Source organism: Lepisma saccharinum, chromosome 4 (genome assembly GCF_977018435.1).
Source record: "Lepisma saccharinum chromosome 4, izLepSacc3.1, whole genome shotgun sequence".
In the NCBI taxonomy this organism is placed as follows: Eukaryota; Metazoa; Arthropoda; class Insecta; order Zygentoma; family Lepismatidae; genus Lepisma; species Lepisma saccharinum.
In genome coordinates, this window is record NC_139232.1 from 105,739 (window position 1) to 130,313 (window position 24,575).

The 24,575-nt window shown below is 39.0% G+C and overlaps 2 protein-coding genes across 3 annotated transcripts in view; one reads left to right on the forward strand and one right to left on the reverse strand.

Annotated features, from left to right (window-relative positions):
* The window catches only part of mRpL47 (mitochondrial ribosomal protein L47), a 55,997-nt gene extending 34,043 nt beyond the window's left edge, over positions 1-21,954 (reverse strand). Inside the window, exons 1-2 of the mRNA XM_083121527.1 lie at positions 21,598-21,954; positions 8,927-9,070 (exon numbers count right to left, since the gene is read on the reverse strand). Coding sequence (XP_082977653.1) covers positions 8,927-9,070; positions 21,598-21,698 — 245 coding nt within the window. The 5' untranslated portion in view covers positions 21,699-21,954. The remainder of the gene's footprint in view (positions 1-8,926; positions 9,071-21,597) is intronic.
* Positions 21,955-22,792: 838 nt separating this feature from the next.
* LOC145987071 (DNA damage-binding protein 2-like) overlaps positions 22,793-24,575 on the forward strand; it is a 231,085-nt gene continuing 229,302 nt past the window's right edge. Inside the window, exon 1 of one of the 2 annotated variants that reach the window (XM_083121528.1) lies at positions 22,793-22,927. Coding sequence is in view for 1 of the 2 variants with exons in the window: in XM_083121530.1 (XP_082977656.1) it covers positions 22,917-22,927 (11 nt within the window). In the remaining variant the exon portion in view is untranslated. The remainder of the gene's footprint in view (positions 22,928-24,575) is intronic. The other variant, XM_083121530.1, reaches the window with a different exon arrangement.

Here is a 24,575-nt window from a genome sequence, read left to right on the forward strand (position 1 = left end):
AACCATGAAATTTGTGCGGATAATTCTTGTTAAAAACAACAATGTATAAGGGGAGCTGTGTTGCCAGGTTATAGGAAAAAATCCGGCAAATTGCTTCCATGCTGGATGAACCAATTTGCAGGGAAACACAATAAATGAGCACACATTGAGAATAAACCAGGGACGTAACTAGGTTGATCAGTTTGGGGGGGCCCAAACGTAAGATTTTTCTATCAAAGTATTATAAATTAACAAACTATTTATACACCATATAGACCTATGCTGTATACATACATTATATATGTGTGTGTGTGTGTGTGTATATATATATATATATATAGTCTTGTAAAGAAAAGGAGCAAGGGCCTCCTCGTCACCTTGCAATCAAGGGGTTCCGGGTTCGATACCCGGTGGATGCTCATAGTGGTTCGGATCCCACTTTACACTGTAGGTCCAGTCCCGATTAGCCTTACTGTGCATAAAGTGGACTTAAATCACCAGTTCTAATCAATCAATCGAAAGGTTCAAGGTTCGATCCCTTGTGGTCAGGCCGGTAGCCAGAATTTGATTTCGGAAGGGACTTATCCCTTATCGGCAGCCGCCATCTAAAGACGAAAAGGTCTGGGGGAGGGGTAAATGGGCTGAAGATGAATTTCTTGGAACATTGCAACTTACCATATACATTAATCCTGTTAATGAAGTAAATTTAATTACTACTACACATTATTAAAATCAGATATTTGTAGGATTTCGGGAAAGGACTGCAGCCTCCGAGCCCCTTCCCTGGGTATGTGCCTGCTTGTATTAGTTCCAAAATTTCTTTGCTGTTCCAACATCGTGAAGACAATTTGGGAAGTACTTGAAAGTGATAGAAGCAAATTCTGCTCTCGAAACTATGGGACTAGATGTGATGACCACGCGCAACCGAATGAAAGAACTCTTCGCAGGCCTTGTCCCTCAATATTAATTTTACTGACTAATTGCAAGTTTTTTTCGACCTCCTCGATGACGCAGTGGTAGCGTCGCCGCCTTGTAATCAAGGGGTCCGGGGTACGATACCCGGTGGAGGCACATAGTGCTTCGGATTCCCGATTAGGCTTACTGTGCATACAGTGGACTTAAAACACGGAACTCGATAATTGGAATGTTTTAGAAGAACTAAACATGACTTTTTATGCATCTTTTCACCCTACTTTTACAGTTTTTCTTAAGAATTCCACTGAGTGTAAGGTTCGGACATTGGACAGGTATGGTTGTATCATATCTGTCCCATCGCCCTTCCTTCGGCTCATCATTCATCCTCATCGTCGCATTTAACCCAAGAGGTAGAAAAGCGACGTAATATAGAAATATATAAATGATTGATTTGGTTTATTTTACTTCGCTTTTCTTACACTTTTTGGCTAATCGTGAAGATGAAGATGAAAATGAGTGACGTGAAATTGATGAGAAGACCATCACAAAGAACACACACGCCCAGTCCGGGATTCGAACCCAGGACCCCTGGCATAGTAATGCACCTTGTTAACCACTGCACTATAAATAGAAACAGAAAATGCTTGATAAGTTATTTGCTTCTCCATAGCTCATGATTATATTATAAGTATTATTCGCTGTATGACTAGGGATTAATTATATTTGTATGTCTAGCCAACCTAGCTACCTAAGCAGCAGCATCTTCCGCATTTGCAGGTGGAGGCTAAATGAAGAAAAATCACAGAAAGTCAGATATATACACATTTTGTAACATAATACTTATAGAGCATGCAGCCGGCTGTAAAAACAATTGCTACATACCTAGTTTCCTTCCTTAATTGAAACGTGGTTTATTCTTCATTATACATGAGATCAACCACCCTGGGAACCGAACCCAGGATCTTGTGTGGTAGTCTGACTCTCTTTTAGGATGCCATGATGTTGGATATTTGGTCGATCCTGATCCATTGTCTCCATAGGAAGACAATCTGGGAGCTTCTCATTCGACATATTACTCGCGATGTAGGATAACGAGATCACAAACACTTTGTGATACTACAGTATCTTCTCGCATTTACAGAAGTTTAGCACCGGTCGGAGCACAAATCTGCCACAAATCCTACTTCAAACTATCTAACAGATAGCAACTGTCCACTAAATCAACAGATGAACCGACTGCTTCGATGTTTCTCCGAATTTTCAGAAAGTGGCATTTCCCCTCCTTTGCAGGGCAGGTCATTAGCAGGAGGGTTGAGTGCATGTGAGAAGAACCGCAATGTCATTCATTCATTCCCGCGCCGAAAAAGGGACAAGCAATAGAATTCTGTTCTTGGAATTTGAAACGCATGGGGATATCTTTTCTGAACCATAAAATAATTAACCCAGAAAATTCTAGCCACCCGTAGCTAAATCTTCCTGTTTATGTCGTCGTTTCGGCACCCATGGAGCCAGTGCAGGGCCAGATGAAGAGAAAGTGCGGGTTTTGGGGGGATCCTGGATCTGGTGTGCAGCAGGGAGGAAAAGTGCATTTTCAATAAGCCTCAGACTTCCCTGACTGGGGCGGACCAAAAAACCATTAACTGCATCCCCTCCCAATACATCTGTTTGTGTTCAACAAGCAAGAAACAGGGAAATAAAAAAGAAATGCCTTGCTTGGGTTCGTGCTACTGAAAACTGAAGTGTTTCAAACTGCAAGCAAAATTTACTGAAGAATTACTGTGCGTCCATTTCGATCTTCAGCCGAGAGATCGGGAGAAGCGTGGCGGGCGGTGCTGACGGAGATGCCGACATTTGCGGCCTGTAATGCCCGCTTATTTTTATGGACATATGCAGACATTTATATAAATATTGCAAAACGAGCACTAACCTGTGTTATAAGAGTTGTTCAAACTGATGTCCACCTACATTCACACATTCCTGGCATCTTTTGATGAAATTTTGATACACACGCAAAAGTTCTTCTTCCATAATTCTTCCAAGTTCTCCCCTTATATTGTCTTTTAGTTCGTCGATGCTATGAGGGTTATTTCGGTAGACTCTATTTTTTAAGGTTCCCCACAAATAATAGTACCATATGGTAAAATCTGGCGAACATCAAGGCCATAAACCTCTAGAAATTATTCTGTCATCAAACACCTCCCTTATAGCGTCCAAAGAATCAGCGGCGGTATGGGCTGTGGACGAATCTTGTTGAAAATACCCATATTGTCTCTCATTATCTGATAACAACTGAAAAATCGGTGCAAGTATTTGAGTGCGGTACCTCTCTCAATTTATTGTGTCTTCAAAAAATATAGGCCCTATTAATCTTTTTGCACTTACAGCACACCACACACCAATTTTTGCATCATGTAACTGAACTACGTGTATTATTCGGGGATTTTCAGTGCTCCAGTATCTATTGTTCTGTGAACAAACATGACCACGCAAGTGAAACCATGCCTCATCCGAAAAAAATATTAACTGTGGATCAACAATACCATCTACAATATTCTGTAAAACCCAATTACAGAAATTTACTCTACTTACGTTGTCAGGGGGCCGTAATTCTCGCACTATAGAAACTCTGTACGGTTTTAATTTTAATAGCTTAGTGGCTGTATGTGCTGATGATTTTGACACGCCCATCTCCTGTGAAACACTGCGTAGAGGAGAACGTTCTAACGCTGCACCAATTTCATCGAGTTTTACTTCGGTTAGAATGCGTCGCTTTTGCTTAGGTGTTTTACAATTTAATGATCCAGTTTCTCGTAATTTAAGGACAAGATGTCTAACCGTATCTCTATGTGGATGTGAAACGCCTGGGAATTTCTGTACAAATTGCCTACACACGTCTCGACACGAGTCTGTTTTCACGTAAGTGTTATACATAAAAATTATTTGTTCTACAAGGGGGGCTGATAAGTTCTCGGCCTGACCCCCTTCCGCACATGTCATCCTGAAATCATGCATTGCATTTGAACCATTGATCTTTTGGAAGTTTAAGTGCCAGCTGGGATGATCGTATCACTAACGTTTTTTCCTTTACAGGCCATTGAAGTCACCGAAGGAAATCCCTGGTGGCATGCTAGACACATTGGCTGTACATTGACCTTCACACTCCACTGTGAAGAAATGGTGCTCAAACTTTAAGCGTAGTGATTAGCGTTAGTGTTGTCCACGGGACGAGATGGGACAGGCTTTTAAAAATTCGAGACGAGACGAGACTGACCATGTGCCCCGAGACAATATAATATTTTCGAGACGAGACAGCATTTCCACAAGACGAGACAGGCCAAAGTCTCGTCTCGTGGGCAACACTAGTGGTGATTTTTCCACAGAAGACGGTGAAAGGTGTGGGAGGCCAGTGTCAGTGTGAATTCTGGAAAAAGTGGATGAGGTTCATGACCTGATTTTGAGTAACAGACGAATTTGTCTTCAAGCGATAGCTGAGACCTTGCACATATCCAAAGAACGTGTCATATAGACTAGGATGAAATGGGTGCTTAAACGTTTGAACGCCGATGAGAAACGCAAACGTGTGGCAATTTCTCAGGTGATTTTGCGGTATTTTGCGAACTCTAAGGACGATTTTTTGAATCGGCTTGTTACCCAGAATGAAAGTTGGTTCCACTACTTTTATCCTAAGACCAAACAGCAATCATGCGAGTGGCGCCACTGAGGATCTCCCAGCCAAAGAAATTCAAAGCACAGAGGTCCTCAGGTCTGGTTGCCTCAATATTCTGGAATAAGAATGGTGTTTTGTTATCAGACTACCTTCCAAAGGAACAAACCATAAATAACATCAGAGTATTACTGCAGTCTTCTGGCTAAGTTAAAGGACGCTATTAAAGAAAAGCGCCGGGGAAAATTGAGAAGAAGTGTGATGTTTCTGCAGGACAATGCTCCCGTTCACAAGGCTCTGGAAGAACAATGGACTTTCTGAAGGACCTAGGGTTTCAGTGCATTGACCACCCACCTTACTCACTAGATCTTGCGCCCTCTGATTATTATCTCTTCCCTAGACTGAAAAAGTTCTGAAAGGACAGAAATTTAGAAGTGATAACGAGGTTATAGCAGCTGCCGAAGAGTTTTTTGCAGACCAGGATAAATCTTTTTTTTTTCGGAGGGGTTAGAGAAGTTGGAGCAACAAAGTGCCAAGTGTGTAGACCTTCGAGGAGAATACGTGGAATAGCCTGAAACGTTCATGCCTGTAGCTAAAGTCCTTCTGGGCCGGGCCGAGAACTTATCAGCCCCCCTCGTAAAGTGAGCCTTGCGGCTGGCATTCCAATCGTCTCACTGACACAACACATATACACACTGCAATAACACAAACAAGTAACGGCAAGTAACCAAGAATAACACTCTTGCGCACAGTACGAAATTAACACGCTCTTGGTTTACATCTGCTCACCACTATTTTCACAGCTCTGTCGCGAAGGAACAAAAAACTCGAGCTCGGAGATTTCGGATTGCAAGGAAGCTCACGAACACCATTGACTTTTAACGGTTTCGTCGACAGCGTAATCTTGATGCAGTGTTGCACATTCGAAACCTACAAACGATCCCCATCGGCACAAAACTCTTTCAAGGAAACTTAAGCAGGACGTTACTGGTCAAAACTATGATTAAAAGGTTTCATTATCTGTGGCTCTTAACATTGTTTCTAAAGCGTATTTTTTTTGTGTATATAAGGGCAGAACTTGGATGAATTACAGATGATAAATTATAACACAGGTTAGTGCTCGTTTTGCAATATTTATATAAATGTCTGCATATGTCCATAAAAATAAGCGCGCATTACAGGCTGCAAATGTCGGCATCTCCGTCAGCGCCGCCCGCCACGCTTCTCCCGATCTCTCGGCTGAAGATCGAAATGGACGCACTGTATTTTGCAATATTTGTCATCAAAGTAAAATTTCCAGCAAATACAGAACATTTTCCCGGGGCCACGTGGACGTTTGCCGGGGCCAGTGCCCCCATGTGCCCCCCCCCCTAACGACGTCCCTGGAATAAACTAAAAATATGCACCACCGCAGAATATCCTAATTTATGGGTAATTTTGAAAATTTTGATTCCCACTGACCCCTTCATTGTCGCAATTGTGAACATGTTCATTTGTTTCCATTATTGCATGTAAATTTAAAATACAGCGTGTTTGAAAAATAACTCCCTAGTTTTAATGTGTCCTAGAATCTGTACAAAGTGACACACAGTATTCTAGTTTGTGGTGTTTGATTCATCAACTCTCCAAGTTTGGCACCCTTGCAGTTGGTAGGTCTGCTTGACCTTAAGACGGCACCAGTGCTGTGATTTTTCCTTTGTTCCCTCAGTTCAGTTCCGGCGTTCGTGTAGTGCAGAGCAACTCAGCAACAATGTGTACTCCGCAACAGAAAGCGCAGTGTGTTATTTGGTTTGTGAAAACTGAGTCAGTTATAACAGTGCAACGTAATTTTAGACGTCAGTATGGTGGTGAACCACCTACAGCAAAAACTATCCGTCATTGGCTAAAGTCTTTCAAGGAAACCGGTAGTGTTTTAAAAGGTAAATCACCAGGTAGACCGAGAACTTCCGAAGATGTTGTTGAACAGATCCGTGTTTCGTGTGTTCGGAGCCCGAAGAAGTCATTGGCCAGACGTAGTCTACAATTAGGAGTGCCTAAAGGTACAGTGTATGATGTTTTTCGTAAAAGACTACAGTTGCGCACCTACAAATTGCAACTGTTACATGAAGTGAAACCTACTGATAAAATCCAAAGGTATGAGTTTGCTGTTGACTTTCTACACAGAATTGATGATGATGACAATTTTTTACCAAACATTCTCTTTTCTGACGAGGCTACATTTCATGTCAGTGGAACAGTTAATCGTCATAATTGTAGAATTTGGGGGGCAGAGCATCCAGATGAAGTTATTCAGCATCAACGTGACTCTCCCAAACTTAATGTCTGGTGCGGTTTGATGGAAGATCGTGTGGTTGGTCCTTTCATTTTTGTAGAAAAAACAATAAACGGGGATGTTTACCATGACATGTTGACAGAGTACGTCTTTCCCCAAATGGACGATATTGAGGCGGAAAAGGGGCTTGTGTTTTTCCAACAAGATGGCGCCCCACCTCATTACAGTAAACAGGTGCGTGCGGTTCTTAACACTCGCTTTCCAGGAAGGTGGATAGGCAGGGCTGGCCCAATACCTTGGCCACCACGAAGCCCAGACTTAACCCCACTGGACTTTTTCTTTTGGGGCCACATAAAAAATGTGTACAGTGCTAGGATCAGAGACATCAATCATTTACGGGAAAGAATCGTCGCTGCGGTTGGGACAGTTACACCTGAAATGTTGGTGAATACGTGGCGAGAAGTGGAATATCGTCTCGACGTGTGCAGGGCAACAAATGGATCCCACGTTGAGGTGTACTAACATTGAACAAAACTTGAAGGAATCCTCTTTCATGATATGTACTCGTTGATGTAAGTTTTCATTACTTTCCCTATTAAATTTATACTTAAAACTAGGGACTTCTTTTTCAAACACCCTGTATATCAGCACAAAACTGTACCTAAAGAGTACATAGCCCATTTAAAATATCTATTCCATAATGTTATTAGAAAAAGAAACATTTTTTAGTCTACATTTTTAAACTGTGTTTCTTAATAATAGTAGCAATAAATATATTGTTTTGTAATGCCAGTATATTATTCCTTCATATCTATATAAATAACAAACAAAAAAGATAGAATTGAAATATCATTTGTAGTTTTGAAGCAATTATGTATTAATTGATGTCACATGAAGATGGTTCCACTGTCTGGGAAGCCATAATTTGGGTGGTTTCCTTTGAAACCAGCTGTCTGATAAAGGCTAATGCTGGAATAGGCAGTACTTGTCATTTTACACTGACTTGCCAAAAAGTAATTACTTGACATCAAACATTTTGTACTCTTCATTCTACGTATTACACAAGAAACTCATTTATAAAATTTTTTGTGACCATACCCATTTCATACTAACTTGCAGTGGTGGCTCGTGATTTAGAATGTTGGTGGTTGCAGCAAATATGTATATAATATATTTATAATTTTATATGTGAGTGGCACGTGACACTTTCGAGGAGTACAATTCATAATCATCATACAAAATTTGAAGTTTCCATTTATTCGGCAGCAATATTGTGCAGAATTGTGTTTTTTGTGATTGCATAAGAAGTACTTTAATGTTCAGATCCAGTCCCAATTAGTCTTTCTGTGCATAAAGTGGATTTAAAAAAAGAAGAAATCAAATCAAATTGTTACGAGTTTCAAGCATAATTTAAATTAGGTTAAGATTCTCCCCAAAATAAAATATTTATCTTTGCCTAATGTGGACATTTTGTCTGTTCCTCTACAACACAGGACAGTGAGAACTTGGCTGCTGTTCGAACGCTGCTGCTCTCGAAACGGGTCACCTGACTTTGGTGTGTTGTAAACCCATTGCAACAACCAAGCCGACTGAAGCAGGGGATAGGAAGAACAGCATTGAACTTCACTCCAATACTCCTTGCTGTAGAGATCAGGCCTAATCTGTGTCATGCCGTTGCTCCGGCTTTGCAACACATACCTGTGTGTCTACTCGTACACTGTGAAATCTTGCAGGTTGCCTCCTTTTTTTTAACAGATCATAATGGAATTTGCTTTATGAAGCAATGAAGGGCAAAATTGTTTGTTTATGTTCAATATATTTAACAGGAAACAAATGAAAAAATATACAAACAAAAAGTATGAAATTTTGTTGTAAAATATCCGGTTGTTGTGCAACACTGCAACAATATCAGTAACTGCCCCTGCTAACGTGTATATCAGTAGTGCTTAATAATGTAAAAAGCATCAATGTCTCTTACATTTATAACCACTACAGGTCCATTACACATTCTAGTAATTTGATTACGAAGAAATATGTAATATAGTTGGTGAATAACTATGAGGAAGAAATTATATAAATTTCGTTTGATAACTTACCACAATTTATGAAGGTCAGAATTGCTTTTTATACGCAGCTCCTCCTTCTGCCACGAACGACCAACCTTCACTTCATTTGCTCCCCAGTTCGTCTTATCATCAAAAAATTCCATCAAGTCCATCCGTGGTGTTGATGAATGGAAACTGCAAAGGAAAATTATTAATTAGCACCATATGCACCAATGTTAAAGCACTCATTACATGGAAAAACTTATTTGGTTAGTCTCAAACTGCACCCCTAGATGGCAAGCCTATTGCATGTGGATTTCACAGTATAAAGAGTGGGCGAGTTAACTTAGAAGCATACATGGGAAATGTTACCACACTTGTTCAAAGTAACTTTGTGTGCAGCTTACAGAGAATCAGGTGTTATGGGTTCAATCCCATAACAATCACAGCGAAACTGCTGCACTACATACTGCCAATGGTAACACAATTAAGCCTTGTTTCCATATTAAATAAATTAATTTGCTGACCAAAACAGTTTATTCAAAATTCTGAGGAAGAAACGTTATGTGTAAAATGTTTTTAATTTTTTAATAAACTACCTTGGTCAGCAAATTTAGTTTACATACTGCCGTTTGATGTGGCATGTGGGGGAATTATATTTTAAAAAATAGCTTACCCAAGCAGTCCCAGCAAATTGGACATGGACTACTACTGGAGTTTCATGTGTGGCTTGATGGGATTTTTATGCTGGAGACAGCTGTTTGACCTGACCCACTGAACCTAACTGCAAAAAGCATTTTGGGATGCTATTTTAATGCAAATACTTACTGCTCCTCACTTCACATGAGGTGGATGACAGTAGCAGCCTGTACCTATAACAACAGTATATGAATTGCTGCTCGCAAAGAAAGGAAAAATCATTCACTACTACACACGTAGTAGGTAATGTCGATGAAGTAAGTGTGAACTTTCCCGAGAAGTTCAGATGAAATATGAGTGAGTAAAGTATTTTGAATTCAATTACAATTTTATGATTTGCAAAATAATAATAATAATTATTATAGGTGAAATATGTTCCTAATAACTGAAGGTCAAGACATGAAATCTTACTCTGCTCCCCCTCCACCCCCCTGAGAAAAAATTTTGCAAGCACCCTTGGATGTCAGAGGAATGAAAGGAATTAACTTTAATCCTTTTATATGTGTGAATAAATCAAATATTTATGGTTCAGGCTATTTTTTAAACACTGTAGCCTACATTACAGTTTACCAAAGTCTCAAACGGGGCAACATTCTCGAACAGTAAGTCTCGGTCTCGTCTCGATTTTGCAAACTTTGTCTTGTTCTTGGCCTTGTCTCTATTTTCAAGAGTATTCTCGTTCTAATTTTGAATTTTGAGATGTGACAAACTTATTTTTGTTTACGCTAATTTTTCAAAAGTCACACGTTCCGATTTACCAACTATCCAACGAGACGAGAGTGTCGAACAGTAAGTCTCTGTGTTTTCTGTCTTTAGAGAAGCATGTCTCTTCCTTGGCCTCGTCTTGAAAGTCAAGGCAAAAGTAAAGTTTCCCGTGCATGTAGCACCGTGCCATGAAGGCACATTTAGGGGATGTGGGGGGTTGCGTCCCACATATTCTCGATCTCTGCTACTTTGGAGGCGATGTTATCAGCACCATGCCCCGGCCACCTTTACCTCCCACAGTTTCCTCCAGGTAACCACTGATTTGAGGCTGGGTGAAAACTGGAGCTGTCTTAAGTGGGAACAAGGCTGGAAAAATTCCAACCTTTCATCACCCACCCTGGGAATTGAACCTGGGTATCCCAAGTGGCAGTCAGATACCCTACCAACTAGACCACCGACTAGTCTTGAAAGTCTTGTATCGATTTTCAAACAGCCATATCAGTCTCTATCGTCTAGTCGCCAAAACCTGCTCTTCAGTCCATAAGCGTGTGAACGGGGGGCAAGGAGGGGCAGTTGCCCATCCTAATACTCTTACTTAGAAATTCACTAATATCATGTTCTTTGAAAAAATAATTATTTTGAAGCAGACATAAGTTCCAAGTACCTATGGAGGAGGAAGATGGAGCATTATTTCCAATGAAATTGAACTATCTAACTTCGTTCTCTAGAATATTTCTTGTTATTAACACTCTCACACACTTTATTTGTAGGTTGTGTTAAATCTATGTTTGTTTGTTTGTTTAGCATCATTCCAAATTTATTTAAAAATAATTTTGGGTTACTGTTAGCGGCTCTGTAGACAACTTTTATGTTCACAGTATTGCTTACTAATTTTAACTGCAGACCACTAACCTCTAAAACATTTTCTATGCAATATTTATCCATATTTAATACCCTTTTGTTGTCTTGTATGCCATTTTTTACAAAGATGCCAGTACAGCTGGCAGCCGACGAGAAGAGCGCTGGCAGAAGAGGTGTGACGTACTGCCAGGCGACTCCACTCTTTCGCGTGGGGGAGGTGCTCTTCCGCCAGAACTCTTCTCGTCAGCTTGACAATGACCCGCCAAGAAGAAAACAAGACTTCCTTCTCCCCGACCACCCCCAACCACCCCTAAATTCTGCAAATGAACCTGACCCTCCCTTTCCCTCTGTGCCCCATCTCCCTTCATTCAGCGATCTTCTCGTCGGCTGCCGGCTGTACATCGACTTCTGTGGTTAGGCCTCGTATACAAGGAGATCAGTAAGTATCCAAAAATATTGAATAGTGTATAGTTGTCAGAACTGAGACCATGTTTACATTCATTTAATAAAATCTCAACTTGGTCTATTTTATATGTGATTGTACATGAGTTACCATATCATTCATTCTGTTAAAATGTAGTGAAGTAGGGTTTTTAATACTAGGTACAGAATGGTCCACCTGACCTATATCACAACTCAATTTTCTTAAGTGGTCAGGTGGAGTAATGGGTTTTCCTCTATAGCGTTCCACTTCAACTTAATAGGATTTGTTTTGTTATTCATGGACATCAAATATTCTTTAACTACCTCACATATTATGTTTGATACCTTTTCCTTGCCTAGCTCATTTAGGTGCATACTATAGGTTTTTAATGTCTCTGTAACATACAAGTTTGGCTTGTACTTGGGAACGTGCAACTCATAAGATAAAAATATCATGTCATGGTATTTTTGGTATGGTATGCACCTAAATGAGCTAGGCAAGAAAAAAGTATCAAACAAAATATGTGAGGTAGTTAAAGAATATTTGAATATTTATATCTTATGAGCTGCGCATTCCCAAGTACAAAGCCAAACTTGTATGTTACAGAGACATTAAAAACATAAACGATGCACAATTATCTGCCGACGCTGCCCTTCTCCCATGGCACGTAATCAGCACGTTACCCACTCTCAAACAACAGGTGAATCTCCTTAACACTTTAACAAGCATGCCCCAGTGAAAAAGAAACGCGTCTCTTGCCCCCGTGTCAGTGGTTAACGGACAACCTGCGTCAACTCATGGCAGCTAGGGATCGAGCCTACGGCAAACATCGGAGGGACGTAAATCGCAGCCAGTCGGCAAGTGTAGGTTTCGAAAGTTTCAGAATATTATAAAATCGTTGTAACCAAGAGGTCAGGAAAGAAAAGCTTCGATTCACGAACAACCTTCTAAATTATGAGAAAAAGTCGGATGTTATTTGGAAAAACTGAAAACTTTAGGAGTGTTAAAAAAAGGAACAATAAATTAAACTTCTCCATAGAAACGTTGAAGAAATATTTCAGTGATGTTCAAAAAACACTCTACAATAATGTAAGAGAAGAAACAATACGAACGATTTCGACCACCGTTCACAGCACCGCCCAATTTTTTTTCTTTTCACCCATTTGGTCTGAACATGTTCAGACAGCTCTCAATAAAATAAAACCCACCAATCTGGGAACAGACGAAATCTCTGTTTCGATGATTAATAAAAAAAATTCTCCCATACATTCTCATTCCTATAACAGGCATTTTTAATTTCTCCCAGTCGTTCGGCATATTCCCGTTAATTTGGAAACTGGCTAAGATTCACCCCCTGCCGAAAACAAAAGAAGTTCGAGCCCAGCGACCACCAGCCGATAAGTATTCTTCGGGCTTGTCCAAAGCTCTTGAACACGTTGTCTGTAACCAAATGTGTAATTTATTTATCACAAAATAATCTAACGAATCCTCTCCAATCGGGTTGCAGACAACCATAGCACCTGTACAGCACTCATCAACGTGACAGACGACATAAGACACACCATGGACATTAAAAAAGTAACTATTCTTGTACTTCTGGACTTTAGTAAAGCTTTTCAGACTATTGGCCACAACATCCTGCTATCAAAGCTATCCTTCCTGTACAACTTCTCTGACCCAACCATAGCTTGGTTCCGTTATTAATGAATGCCAGCAATGCATCTTCAACTCAGGTGAGAAATCGTCGTGGCAGTCAATCAGCGCCGGTGTCCCCCAGGGAACCATCCTTGGTCCACTCCTCTTCTCTCTGTACATTAACGATATATCTGACACACTCGAACACTGTAAATATCACATCTAAGCAGTTGATGCTCAGCTGTATTTGTCCTTTCCCCCAAAAAATATTGAAAATTCAATTCGCGATATAAATTATGATCTGAACAAAATCAGTACTTGCTCAGCTAATCATGGGCTACTAATTAACCCTTCGAAAACCCAAACTATTATTATATGTTCACAAAAAATGCTTTCCGCGTTTGAAATTTTGTCCCTCCCGCCCATAATGGTCTTAGGGAAAGCTATTAAATTCAGTAAAACAGTCAAAAATCTAGGCGTAATATTTAATCAGCATCTCTCATGGTCAGATCACATAAATTTAACGAGTAAAAGAGCCTTCGCTGCATTACACGCTCTTGTTCGGCTCAAAATTTTTTTACCCGTTAGCATTAAAATCAAACTGGTGCAAGCACTTGTTTTTCCACACTTCCACCATTACTGCGATTCTGTTTATTCCGACCTACCAGATGATCTCGCTCAACATTTTCAACGAGTACAAAACACCTGCGTCTGCTATATTTTCGATCTGAAATATAGGGACCATTTATCCATTTTCTTTACGAAACTAAATTGGCTCAAATTAATTGATCGGCGAAAGGTACACAACCTCACACTTCTCTATAGGGCAATCAGTTCAAATGAACCGGCTTATCTCTAGAGCAGATTCTCAATGCTTTCAGAATCACACAGCTTTGACACCAGATCGCGAGGAAGAACTCAACTACTCATCCACCTTCATAACTCAAATTTTTATTCAAAATCTTTCACCGTTTCCACTTCTCGTCTTTGGAACTCACTACCCCTTGAAATCCGAAACTCATCTTTAAGTAACAAATAAAACATTTTTTTTGGGCACAAATAGTTAGCATATTAGTGCAAGTTTATCATATGTTAGTGATAAATTGAATACAGTTAAGTGCAGAAAAACACTGAAAACTCTTATTCACCTTAATATTTCAAATCCCTTACTACTGTCATGAATTGAGTGTGTGTGTGTGTGTGTGTGTGTTTTGTTGTATGCTCATGAGTATAGGTTAGATTTTTATTCTCGTAAGTTTTTTTTAAAATTTTTCTTCGTAATTTTATATTTCACTTTCTTTATTTTCAATATTTACCTTTGTATGTAATGGTTTAAATGTTGTTTTCTAATTTTTATATCATCAAATTTCGACGTAAACATGGTTAAGTGGTAGAAAAGGCTACGAAGCCTTAACTTTGAAATGATAAACAAGACGAGTTTGATCTTCTTGTTTGTCACTTCTATGGATTTATTGACACATGATTCTGGTATTAAGTAATGTCGAGTCTGTAAATTCACCATAATGACCTTACTACTTTTTAGGTTGGGTAGTGTGTTTTCAAGTGCATCTACCAGATCTTTACTTTCATTGAAGGCCACATTATTTGCACCAGCAAATAACACTACACAGTTGTTTTCTTTGTCTTCGACTTCTACATTATTTAAGACCTATTGAATTTTAGCGCCCGGCTTGACAAGACCACTAACAGAAACTTCTCTAACATTATGTTTCACCTTTTCAGCCATCCCTCTTGCATGGCTATCACCATATATAAGTACTTGGGGTGTATTTCCTTGACTTTGATTCGATGAAGCATTTTGTGCATTAGCAAGTATTCGCTTTTCCCCTCAAATATATTCCCTGCTGTCTACTTTTATTTCTCCCCTTCCTACTTTCCAAAGCTTCATCGGCCTCTGACATATATCTGGGCTCGTGAACCTTGCAAGTTTGTTTACTCTGGAGGACCCTCCAAAAGCATCTTTCCTCTAAAACGAACATGTGTTTCTAGTTCGATGACCAGTAGACAGACCCCTTCTCACCCCTCCCACCACAACCCTCCCCGGGGAGCTGCTGAGGAGTAAAGCCTGTGCATGGATGGCTGTTGGAGACAGGCAGAAATTTAACATTATGCATATGGGAGAATTATTTTATTTTGAATATCTAACTTCCGATGGCGGGAAAAAACCTATGATCGGGTATATGAGCCATTGAAGATGATATTTGTGCTAGAAAAACTCCCATTTGTTTACTCTTAACTTGATTTAAGTTGGGGTTTTAAGTCCACTTTATGCACAGTAAGGCTAATTGCGACTGGACCTACAGTTTAAAGTGGTATCCAAACCACTGTGCCATGTGCATCCACCGGGTATCGAACCAGGGATCCCTTGATTACAAGGCAACGATGTTACCACTGCGCCATCGTGGAGGCACAGATTTAACTTGAATTTGAATATAACATTAAAATGCTGACCAAGGCAAACCTTTATAGTGTAAAAATATACATAAAAACTTAACGTTTCCACCCTCTAACAGGATCTTCTTCAGACAAATCTTCACAACAAATTTCATTTATTGTTGTGAAGTTTCGTCTGAAGAAGACCCTGTTAGAGGGTGGAAACGTTACGTTTTTATGTATATTTTTACACTATAAAAGTTTGCCTTGGTCAACATTTTAATGTTATATTAACATGGAAAAAAAGCTTAACAGTGTTATTGAATTTGAAGTTATCTCTCCATAAGGAAAACATGGGATTCTGTAAATACTTATTCATCACATTTTTCAAACACTGTATCTAGCTTAATAATCAACTTGGCAAGAATTTACAATAGCGGACCCTTCTGTAATTTCTATGCTACTTCTTATACTCACGAAATAATTAGTCGTGATGGTTTATCTTAGGTTAACATGTTGGGGTGAGGTGTAGAAACTGTTCATTAACCAGTAAAAGTTGTAAAATTAGGTTTTCAATTCTCGCAATGATTCTCCGTACACAAGTATGGGAATCATATTTGTTGATATGAATAATTGACGTTCGCAATTAGTTACGCTGTCTACAGCATTGCCACACTTTTCAATTCATGAAACGATGTAGAAAGGAATGTAGACTGATTTGATTACAGGTAAGTTTGGAAACAGTGCATGGATCGTAAAATTGCAGGATACAAAAATGGTGTCTTCGATGAGGAACGTTTGCCGTTAAAGTGCTTCGAAAATAAGATTTTTTATCGGTTTGTTATCACAATTAGCGCAAAACCATTCACGGACAGCCCCACTGACCATTCTCGGTAAGGTTAGGTTAGGCAAAAACAAGTTAAAATTTGGGGTCGTAAAACCATGCAAGGGTAGTGGTAAAAATTTACTATTTGTCAGACACCTATAACTTCTTTGTTTTGTCAATTTATGACATTCATACTTACCTATCTGATTCGCGGAACATTCCTTAAGGTGTATTGATGTTTTTTTGATGAAAGTAATTGCAATTTTTCTCATTATGAGTACTTCTTTCTCGTAATCTTTTCGCTTGCCTGAGACACAATATGGCGCATACACTACATACTACATAATCGCGCGTCGTGCTTGTGTTTTGTCGATTTTCATTCATTATGCAGTGTTTCAACCTTCGGAACCCAAGAAATACCAGAGAACAAAGCTCATCTGATCCAGTTTTTTTTAAAACTTTTTCACATTGTTTTACGAAGAAAATTGTAATGTTTCGTGGCACTATCCGTGAATGGTTTTTGGGGCTATCTGTCCCGGAATCAGTGGGAAATTTAAACTAAAATATTATTTTTGTTTGAAATTTTTGAGTCCAAATTTCCCACCGATTCCGGACTCCGCACCTGGGGTAAATGACCTACCGCGGCCCTGCCTCCGCTTGGGCTACCCAGCTTCCTCTATAGAGTCCCTGTTAAAGGCATGTTAGATATTGGCCAGAGTCACCTGGCCCCAACTTTTAAATTTGAAGAAATCAGTTTCCAGGATACAGAAAACTTACCTCAATTTCACCACGCATCCACGACACGTCATGTTTCTAACTTTCGATGCAAACACAGATAGTTCGAAACGCTGGATACCCAATGAACATGAACAAAACACAATCACGACATGTGATGATGTACGAAGGTGTACAACAACAAAGAACATGAATTTCCACTAAGAAACATTCCCACATCACCCAAAACACCTTCCATATATTAGACAGATGCTACAGGGAGTTATTACCGTATGTAGTTTCTTGTGTAAAAATGAAGAAATCTATCCAATGTATAGTAATTTAGTACCAAAATTTGGGGTCGTAGAAATATCAGAAATGTATATTTCATTTCTTAAGTATTGGAAACACAAATCTTCCTGTAAATAATGAGCAATCGTGCTGATCGCGGACCACTCAATTTCGCTTATTTTGCAATTTCTACAAGTAACCCCCAAATTTTAACTTCAAATTCGTGATTAGGAGGCCTCAATTAGAGAAGGGTCCAGTATTGTAAATTCGCTCCTTCAACTTTAAAAATTTGCTACGTGGGGAGAAATTCATACCCTTAAATTGTGCGTTCGTTTTCTTTAGTAGCATTGACACATAGACATACTACTGCATTGACCAGTAACATTATAGCATAGGGGCGATGGATTTCTTCAAACTTACAAGAGAAAGTACTTACGGAAATTGTTTTCTGTAGAGTTGTGGAAGTTCGTGAATGTAGTTTTGATCCATTCTTATGCGAATACATGTTGTTTTCTGCAAAAATCTCTGTCCGACACGCTGTTTCTGCTGCCGCCATTTGCTTTCTGCACGAGAGCACAATAGATGACGTATTTTTTTATTTTTTAACTATGCTTGCCTAAACTAACCTTACCTTACCTTACAGAAAATGGTTTTTGGGGCTAAGGTGAATGGTTTTTGGTGCTAACGTGAATGGTTTTTGGTGCTAACGTCAATGGTTTTTGGGGCTAACGTGAATGGTTTGGGGGGCTAACGTCAATGGTTTGTGAGGTATTAGCATAATTTCAAATCCGGGCACGAAAGCAGGTATTTTGGTAAATATGCGATATCGCCCGGACGGATTTCTTCAAATTTACAGGAGAAAGTACTTACTGAAATGAGTTTCTTTAGCATTCTGGATGTTCTTGGAGGTATTTTCTTTCACGGGAAACTAAAAACTTCGTATTTGAATGCTGCCGAACATGAATTAATCACTTTTTATGTAAGAAACTTGCATTGCCTGCCATATTATGCCGTTGTTTCCATTGTGTGCGTGCAGATGGCAAGAGCGTCGAAAGTCACACGGTCTCGTCAGTGTTTCCAAAAGTGCATTTTTTTACGAGAATTTTTTTTCTTTTTTTTAACTATGCTTACCTAACATAACCCAACCTTGCCAGAAATGGTTTTTGGGGCTATCGTGAATCGTTTTTGGGGCTATCATGAATGGTTTTTGGGGCTAACGTGAATGGTTTTTGGGGCTATCCGCCAATGGTTTGTGGGGCTATTGTGAATGGTTTGTGCGGCTATCGTGAATGTTTTTTTTGGGGCTATCCGTCAGTGGTTTGTGATGACATAATGGAAACGAAAGTAGGTATTTTTCGATTAAGAAGGTTGAAACACTGCATACCCACTCCAAAACGACAAAACACAAGCACGGCGCGATGATCCATGACGAGTGCATGCCATATTGTCTATTACCCAAGCAGAACAAGGAAGACAAATAATCACTCGTAATATGAAAAGTTGACACTATTTTATGGAAAAAGGCAAAACTTCACCTTAAAGAACGTTCCGCAATGCAGAAAAGATAAGAACCAGTGGTAAAATTAAGGAAATAAATGAGTTAAAGGTGTCCGGTCGTATTTACCGGAATTTTCTGGTGAACAAGGCTGCAATACTGCATAAACCGACAAAACACTCGCACAACGCGTATGAACCAGTACACTGTCGCCATGATGTGTGTTACAGAATCGAAATAACAAGTAACAGTAAGTGCTCGCAAATGTAAGAAATAGGCATTATCTTACTTAGAAATGCATTATTTAAGGTAACACTTTACTATACCGGAGACGGATTTCTTCAAATTTACAGGAGAAAGTACTTACGCAAATCATTTTCTGTAGCGTTGTTGATGTTCGGGAATGTAATTTTGATCAATTTTAATGTGAATGATAGTTTTTCTTGTATGTACGCATTGCTTGCATTATAGAATTATTTTCTTGTAGTTTACGGTTATTACAAGCATAAGAAAACAGTTTTTCTTTGTGACGTTTCAGGAGAACAGGAATATATAATATAAGTTGTTCATGTTCAAAGGATTATGTGGGACAAACAGCAAGGAAAATGGCAATAAGATGGCAAGAACACGATTTGGACATTATCAATCTAAACCCAAGAACAGGTTTGTCAACTCATATCATCGAAGAGAAACATTTGATTAAAAAGAGAAGGCTTTTAAAAAGATTAACGGGAAACACAGAGTTGAATGTCTGGGAAGCTTCGTTCATTGCAGAAGAACACTGGAATAAATTAAATAATGAAAATGGTAATGTAGATCCAGTATGGAGTTTTCTTTTTCACAAATGGAGTAAGCCACCATCTTTGAAATTTAATGTAACAGAAAACATCAAGAGACTGTGTGAAAACAATGATGAATTTGAATTACCTGATGATATTTGGGATTCATAATTTAAAAAATCTCAAATAAAAATACAACAGACTGCTTTTTTTCAGTTAAGTTGCTATATTACAACAATGTAACATTGACAACGTCCATTATATAACGGATTCTTTTTGTTTAAAAATTACTAACCATTGTTATAACTGTATCTTTAGTCAAAATGAAAATAAATGTCTGATGAAAGGAGCGTGTGTTCTCCTGAAACGTCACAAAGAAAAACTGTTTTCTTATGCTTGTAATAACCGTAAACTACAAGAAAATAATTAATGTGAATGCATGTGGCTTTCTACGAAAATTTATTTCCGACGCGCTATTGCTGCTGCCGCCATTTGCTTTCTGCACGAGAGCACTATACGCTCTCCTATTGTCCGTATATGCTAAATTGAACGAAAGGAGTGCTAATGGAACCTAACCTAACAGGCCTAACCTAACCTAGTAGGCATACCTCGTCCCCGTGATGGCTATCGTGAATTTTTGGGCTACTAATGTCAATGTTTTTTGGGGCTACCCGTGGATGGTTTGTGGGAAATAAGGAACAACAGTAAGTACGGTAAATTTCTCGTATCGGACAAACAGATTTCTTCAAATTTACAGGAGAAATTACTTACCGAATGCAGTTTCTTTAGACTTGTGGAAGTTTGGGGAAGTGTTTTCTTGCATCGTTCATTGAATTTTGCCGGTAAATCATCTATTTTTCGATATAAATGTGTGACCGATGCACGAAAGCTCTTGCATCCATTTACTTCCAGGTGGATGTAGCCTGTGTCTGATGACGTAATCCCAGTCAGTGTTTCCAAACACGTGTTTTTGTAACTGAAGAAGGTACGTTTCCGCAAATGGTTTGTGGGGCTATGTGTCAATGGTTCGTGGGGCTATGTGTCAATGGTTCGTGGGGCTATGCGTCAATGGTTCGTGGGGCTATGCGAGAATGGTGTGTGGGGCTACGCATATTTTTTTCGAAACCAATTTTTCACTATTGTAACCTATAGTAACCCTACCTAACCTAACCTTACCGGAAATGGTTCGTGGGGCTATGTATGAATGGTTCGTGGGGCTATGCGTCAATGGTTTGTGGGGCTACGTAGGTATTTTTGGATGCAGTGGGGTGGAAACACTGCATGCCGAGAACGGTAGTGAAACTGTGACCGCCATTTTACGTGTTACCGAAGGCAAAAAGAAACGAATAAAACTTACTAGATATGTCGCAAATACAGCTTATTTCCGTGAAATAAGCGAAATGCCACCTTCAGTAATGTTTCTCAATGCAGAATACGTAAGTACGAATATTCAAATTAAATGAACTAGCAAATTTCAGCCGTTTGTCCGATACGAGAAATTTACCGTAAGTACTCGTTAATATAAGGAATAGACATTATTTTCGTTAGAAATTCATTATTTCACCTAAAGAAATGTTCCGCAATGCAGAATAGTACGTTAGCAATGTAAAAAATTGCGAAATAAATCATTGATAGGTGTCTCCGGTATAGTAAAGTAGTACCTTATTTCACCTTAGGAAATGTTCCGCATTCCAAAATAGTACGTTAGAAATGTAAAAAAGTGCGAAATATTTGATTTATAGGTGTCACTCCCATACTATAATAGTACCCTTTTCTATGCTATGTTGGAACTGAGGTATTTAATCACCCCATTACTAAATAAACGTTATTAAAAAAACGTTATCATTCAATATAAGTCGTATTTATTATATACATGTTCTATCTTGCTAAATTACTTGCCCTGCAGATAAACACTTGGCCGGTTGATCTAATAACCTATTGCAGGTGAGAGCAAACCATCGGCTTGCAACTCGTCCGAATGGTAATACTTTGTTCAACATTATGAAACACAATTCACACACTTGAAATAAATAAACTACATTTTCCAGGGAAGTCCATGAAGCACGAGCAGATTAGAACTGAAACAAAATATATTTGTTTTGCTCAAGTGATGTATTCGATTTCTCCCATAAAGTAATGTCTACAAAAAATGTCGAACAGACATATTCCCTGCCATTCCTTCGTTTACATAATGTGGTATGTTTTGACTGATAAGTTTGTATTTAACTTGAATGTCTCTCCTTTAAAAATAAAATTACTTATAATATACAAACAAACAAATATGGAAGGAATCCTTCCGTGTAGGACAATTAAATTAAGGCCGCACGGAAATGGTCTTACTTATCGGACTACGCGCTAGCAACACCGTGTTCTGACTTAATCCCGACATTCGGGATGGGAAAGAATCACCATTTCCCGACAAATAGTCAATATATTTTCGGAACGGGATATGTTCAAAATTTTCCGAAGCTCTTGAAATCTCAATTTTTACACGTTCTTTTCACTTTAGGTGATTGTTCTTGCATTTCTGGTACAAAAACAAACAATTTTCGACAAATGCCAGACATGTAACAATACAGAAAACGTCGAGAATTAACGACTTTTAAAAATGACCATTCGATATTTCCCGATAAGTCGGGAATTCATTTCCCCAAGTCGGGACCGGATGGGATTTTTTTTTCCCGATGCCGGTCCCTACTTTTCGGGATCCCTTACACACCTACAGCCAATTATGATATCGTTCAAGTTAGTACAGTGGGATCCATGAGTATTACCATGCAAATTGTCCATCACTATGTTCCTGCACTTTATTTCACCCAATAAGAGCTTCAAGAATGAAATTCTTCTTCTTCTTTTTTTGACCCTATCAACTGGTAGTCGATTTTAGTCAAGAATGAAAAGAAACTTAAAACAAGCTGCTGACAACTTCTGCACCAGCATACATAAAAATCCATCGCTTAGAAACACACAGGATGTAAGAGAAAGATTAATGAAAATAGCCGTGGACAATTTGCATGGTAATACTCGTGGATCCCACTGTACACTGTCTAATAACTTTAGTAGCTGTCTCTTGTACTGGATGCGTTCAGTAATATCAGTTGAAATTAGGAAACTTTTCATACTACATGTGGTGGCTACAGTGAATATTTGCGCGCTAAGTAGCCGTTTCGTTCGAGTACGGTGTCACGTAGAGATATGTTTTCCTAAGTTTTGAAGTAATGTTTCCTGGGTAAGATAAAATTGTGGTGATATGCCAACCATTTAACCAATTCATTTGCCAGCATATTGTTATTCTGTATTTATTTATTGACACTCTGTATCCCCTCGAGAAATGTTTTCCATGGTTTATGGGGTTTGGGGACCGTACACCCTGGGAAATGTCATTTTTTTTTATTTAATCGACATATTCCAGTGTTTAGCTCGACATAAAATGTATTTCAAGAAGCGGAAGTCACAACTAGTCGATATATTTACCCCCGAAGTTCGATCAATGGGACCCTAAAAAGGCTGATGACCACACAAAAGATTAGACCTATGTTTTGTGGAAATGCATTGGCCCAAGTTCCGATTGTTTATTTCGAAAGTAACCATGATACACGGGCATTTTTTACATTGTTCGATTTGGGTAAGAGTCTAGTTTTTGATGATGAAGCACATATTTAGGGATGAAATGAGTGCTAATGGAACCTAACCTAACAGGCCTAACCTATCCTCGTAGGCATACCTCGTTCCCGTGAATGGTTAGTGACAAAGTGTAAAAAGAAAAACTTACTCTACGGATGCCGGAGCGCCAGCTGTCTGCTAGCATGGTTTTGTCAACGGGCAAGAAGGAGTGTGCAAGAAAGACGTAAACGGGTAAGAAGGAGTGGGCAAGAAGGACGTAAACTAGACTCTAGCCTCGATTTGTATTTGTGGTAAATATGCAATAATGCCCGGACAAGTAAATATGCGATATCGCCCGGACGGATTTCTTCAAATTTACAGGAGAAAGTACTTACTGAAATGAGTTTCTTTAGCATTCTGGACATTCTTGGGGGTTCTTTCACGGGAAACTAAAAACTTCGTATTTGAATGCTGCCGAACAAGAATTAATCACTCTTTGCGTAAGAAACTTGCATTGCCTGCCATATTATGCGTGCAGATGGCGAGAGCGTCTAAAGTCACACAGTCTCGTCAGTGTTTCCAAACATGCATATTTTTTTACGAGAATTTTGTTCTCTCTTTTAGGTAACGATAGTATAAGCAGGAGACGGATTTCTAAAAATTTACAGGAGAAAAGACGAGAAAGATCTTATGGAATTGCGTTCTTGAGGACTTTCTGAAGCCGGGAAAATTGTTTTTTCGAATCGTGCAACTTATTTGGGCTGTAAGAAAGATATTTTTCGTCATTCATGCATCTCCGTTGTATGATAGCTCGTACCGCCATTACCGTCGACTACGTGAATCAAATGTTCCGTGTGTTCGATCATGTAACCCCCTGTCAGTGTAGCAACCACGCGGTAGTTTTACAAGATGACGTGTGAGCGGTTTTTTCTTTCCAATTTAAGTTAAGACTCTAGTTTACGTCCTTGTCCTAAAGAATACGTGTCATATATCGTTGGAAAGCTTATTTTATAAGGAATTCAACAACGTATATCCCAGCTTTTAAGTGTGCTAAATAGTTTCTTCAAGTTTCGGACTTCCTTCCACAATTGTTTTCAGTACTTCCTAATAATCCTATAAGACTTGTAAAAAATTCTTTAAACATTCGGAACAGTTACCATAATTTTAATAGTAATTTTAAGGTGTTTATATCCTGGTGAACTACACTTAAATTTTTGCTTTTGTATGTAATGTCAAACTTGGTTAAATGTTAGAATAAAAATTGTTTGTCCACA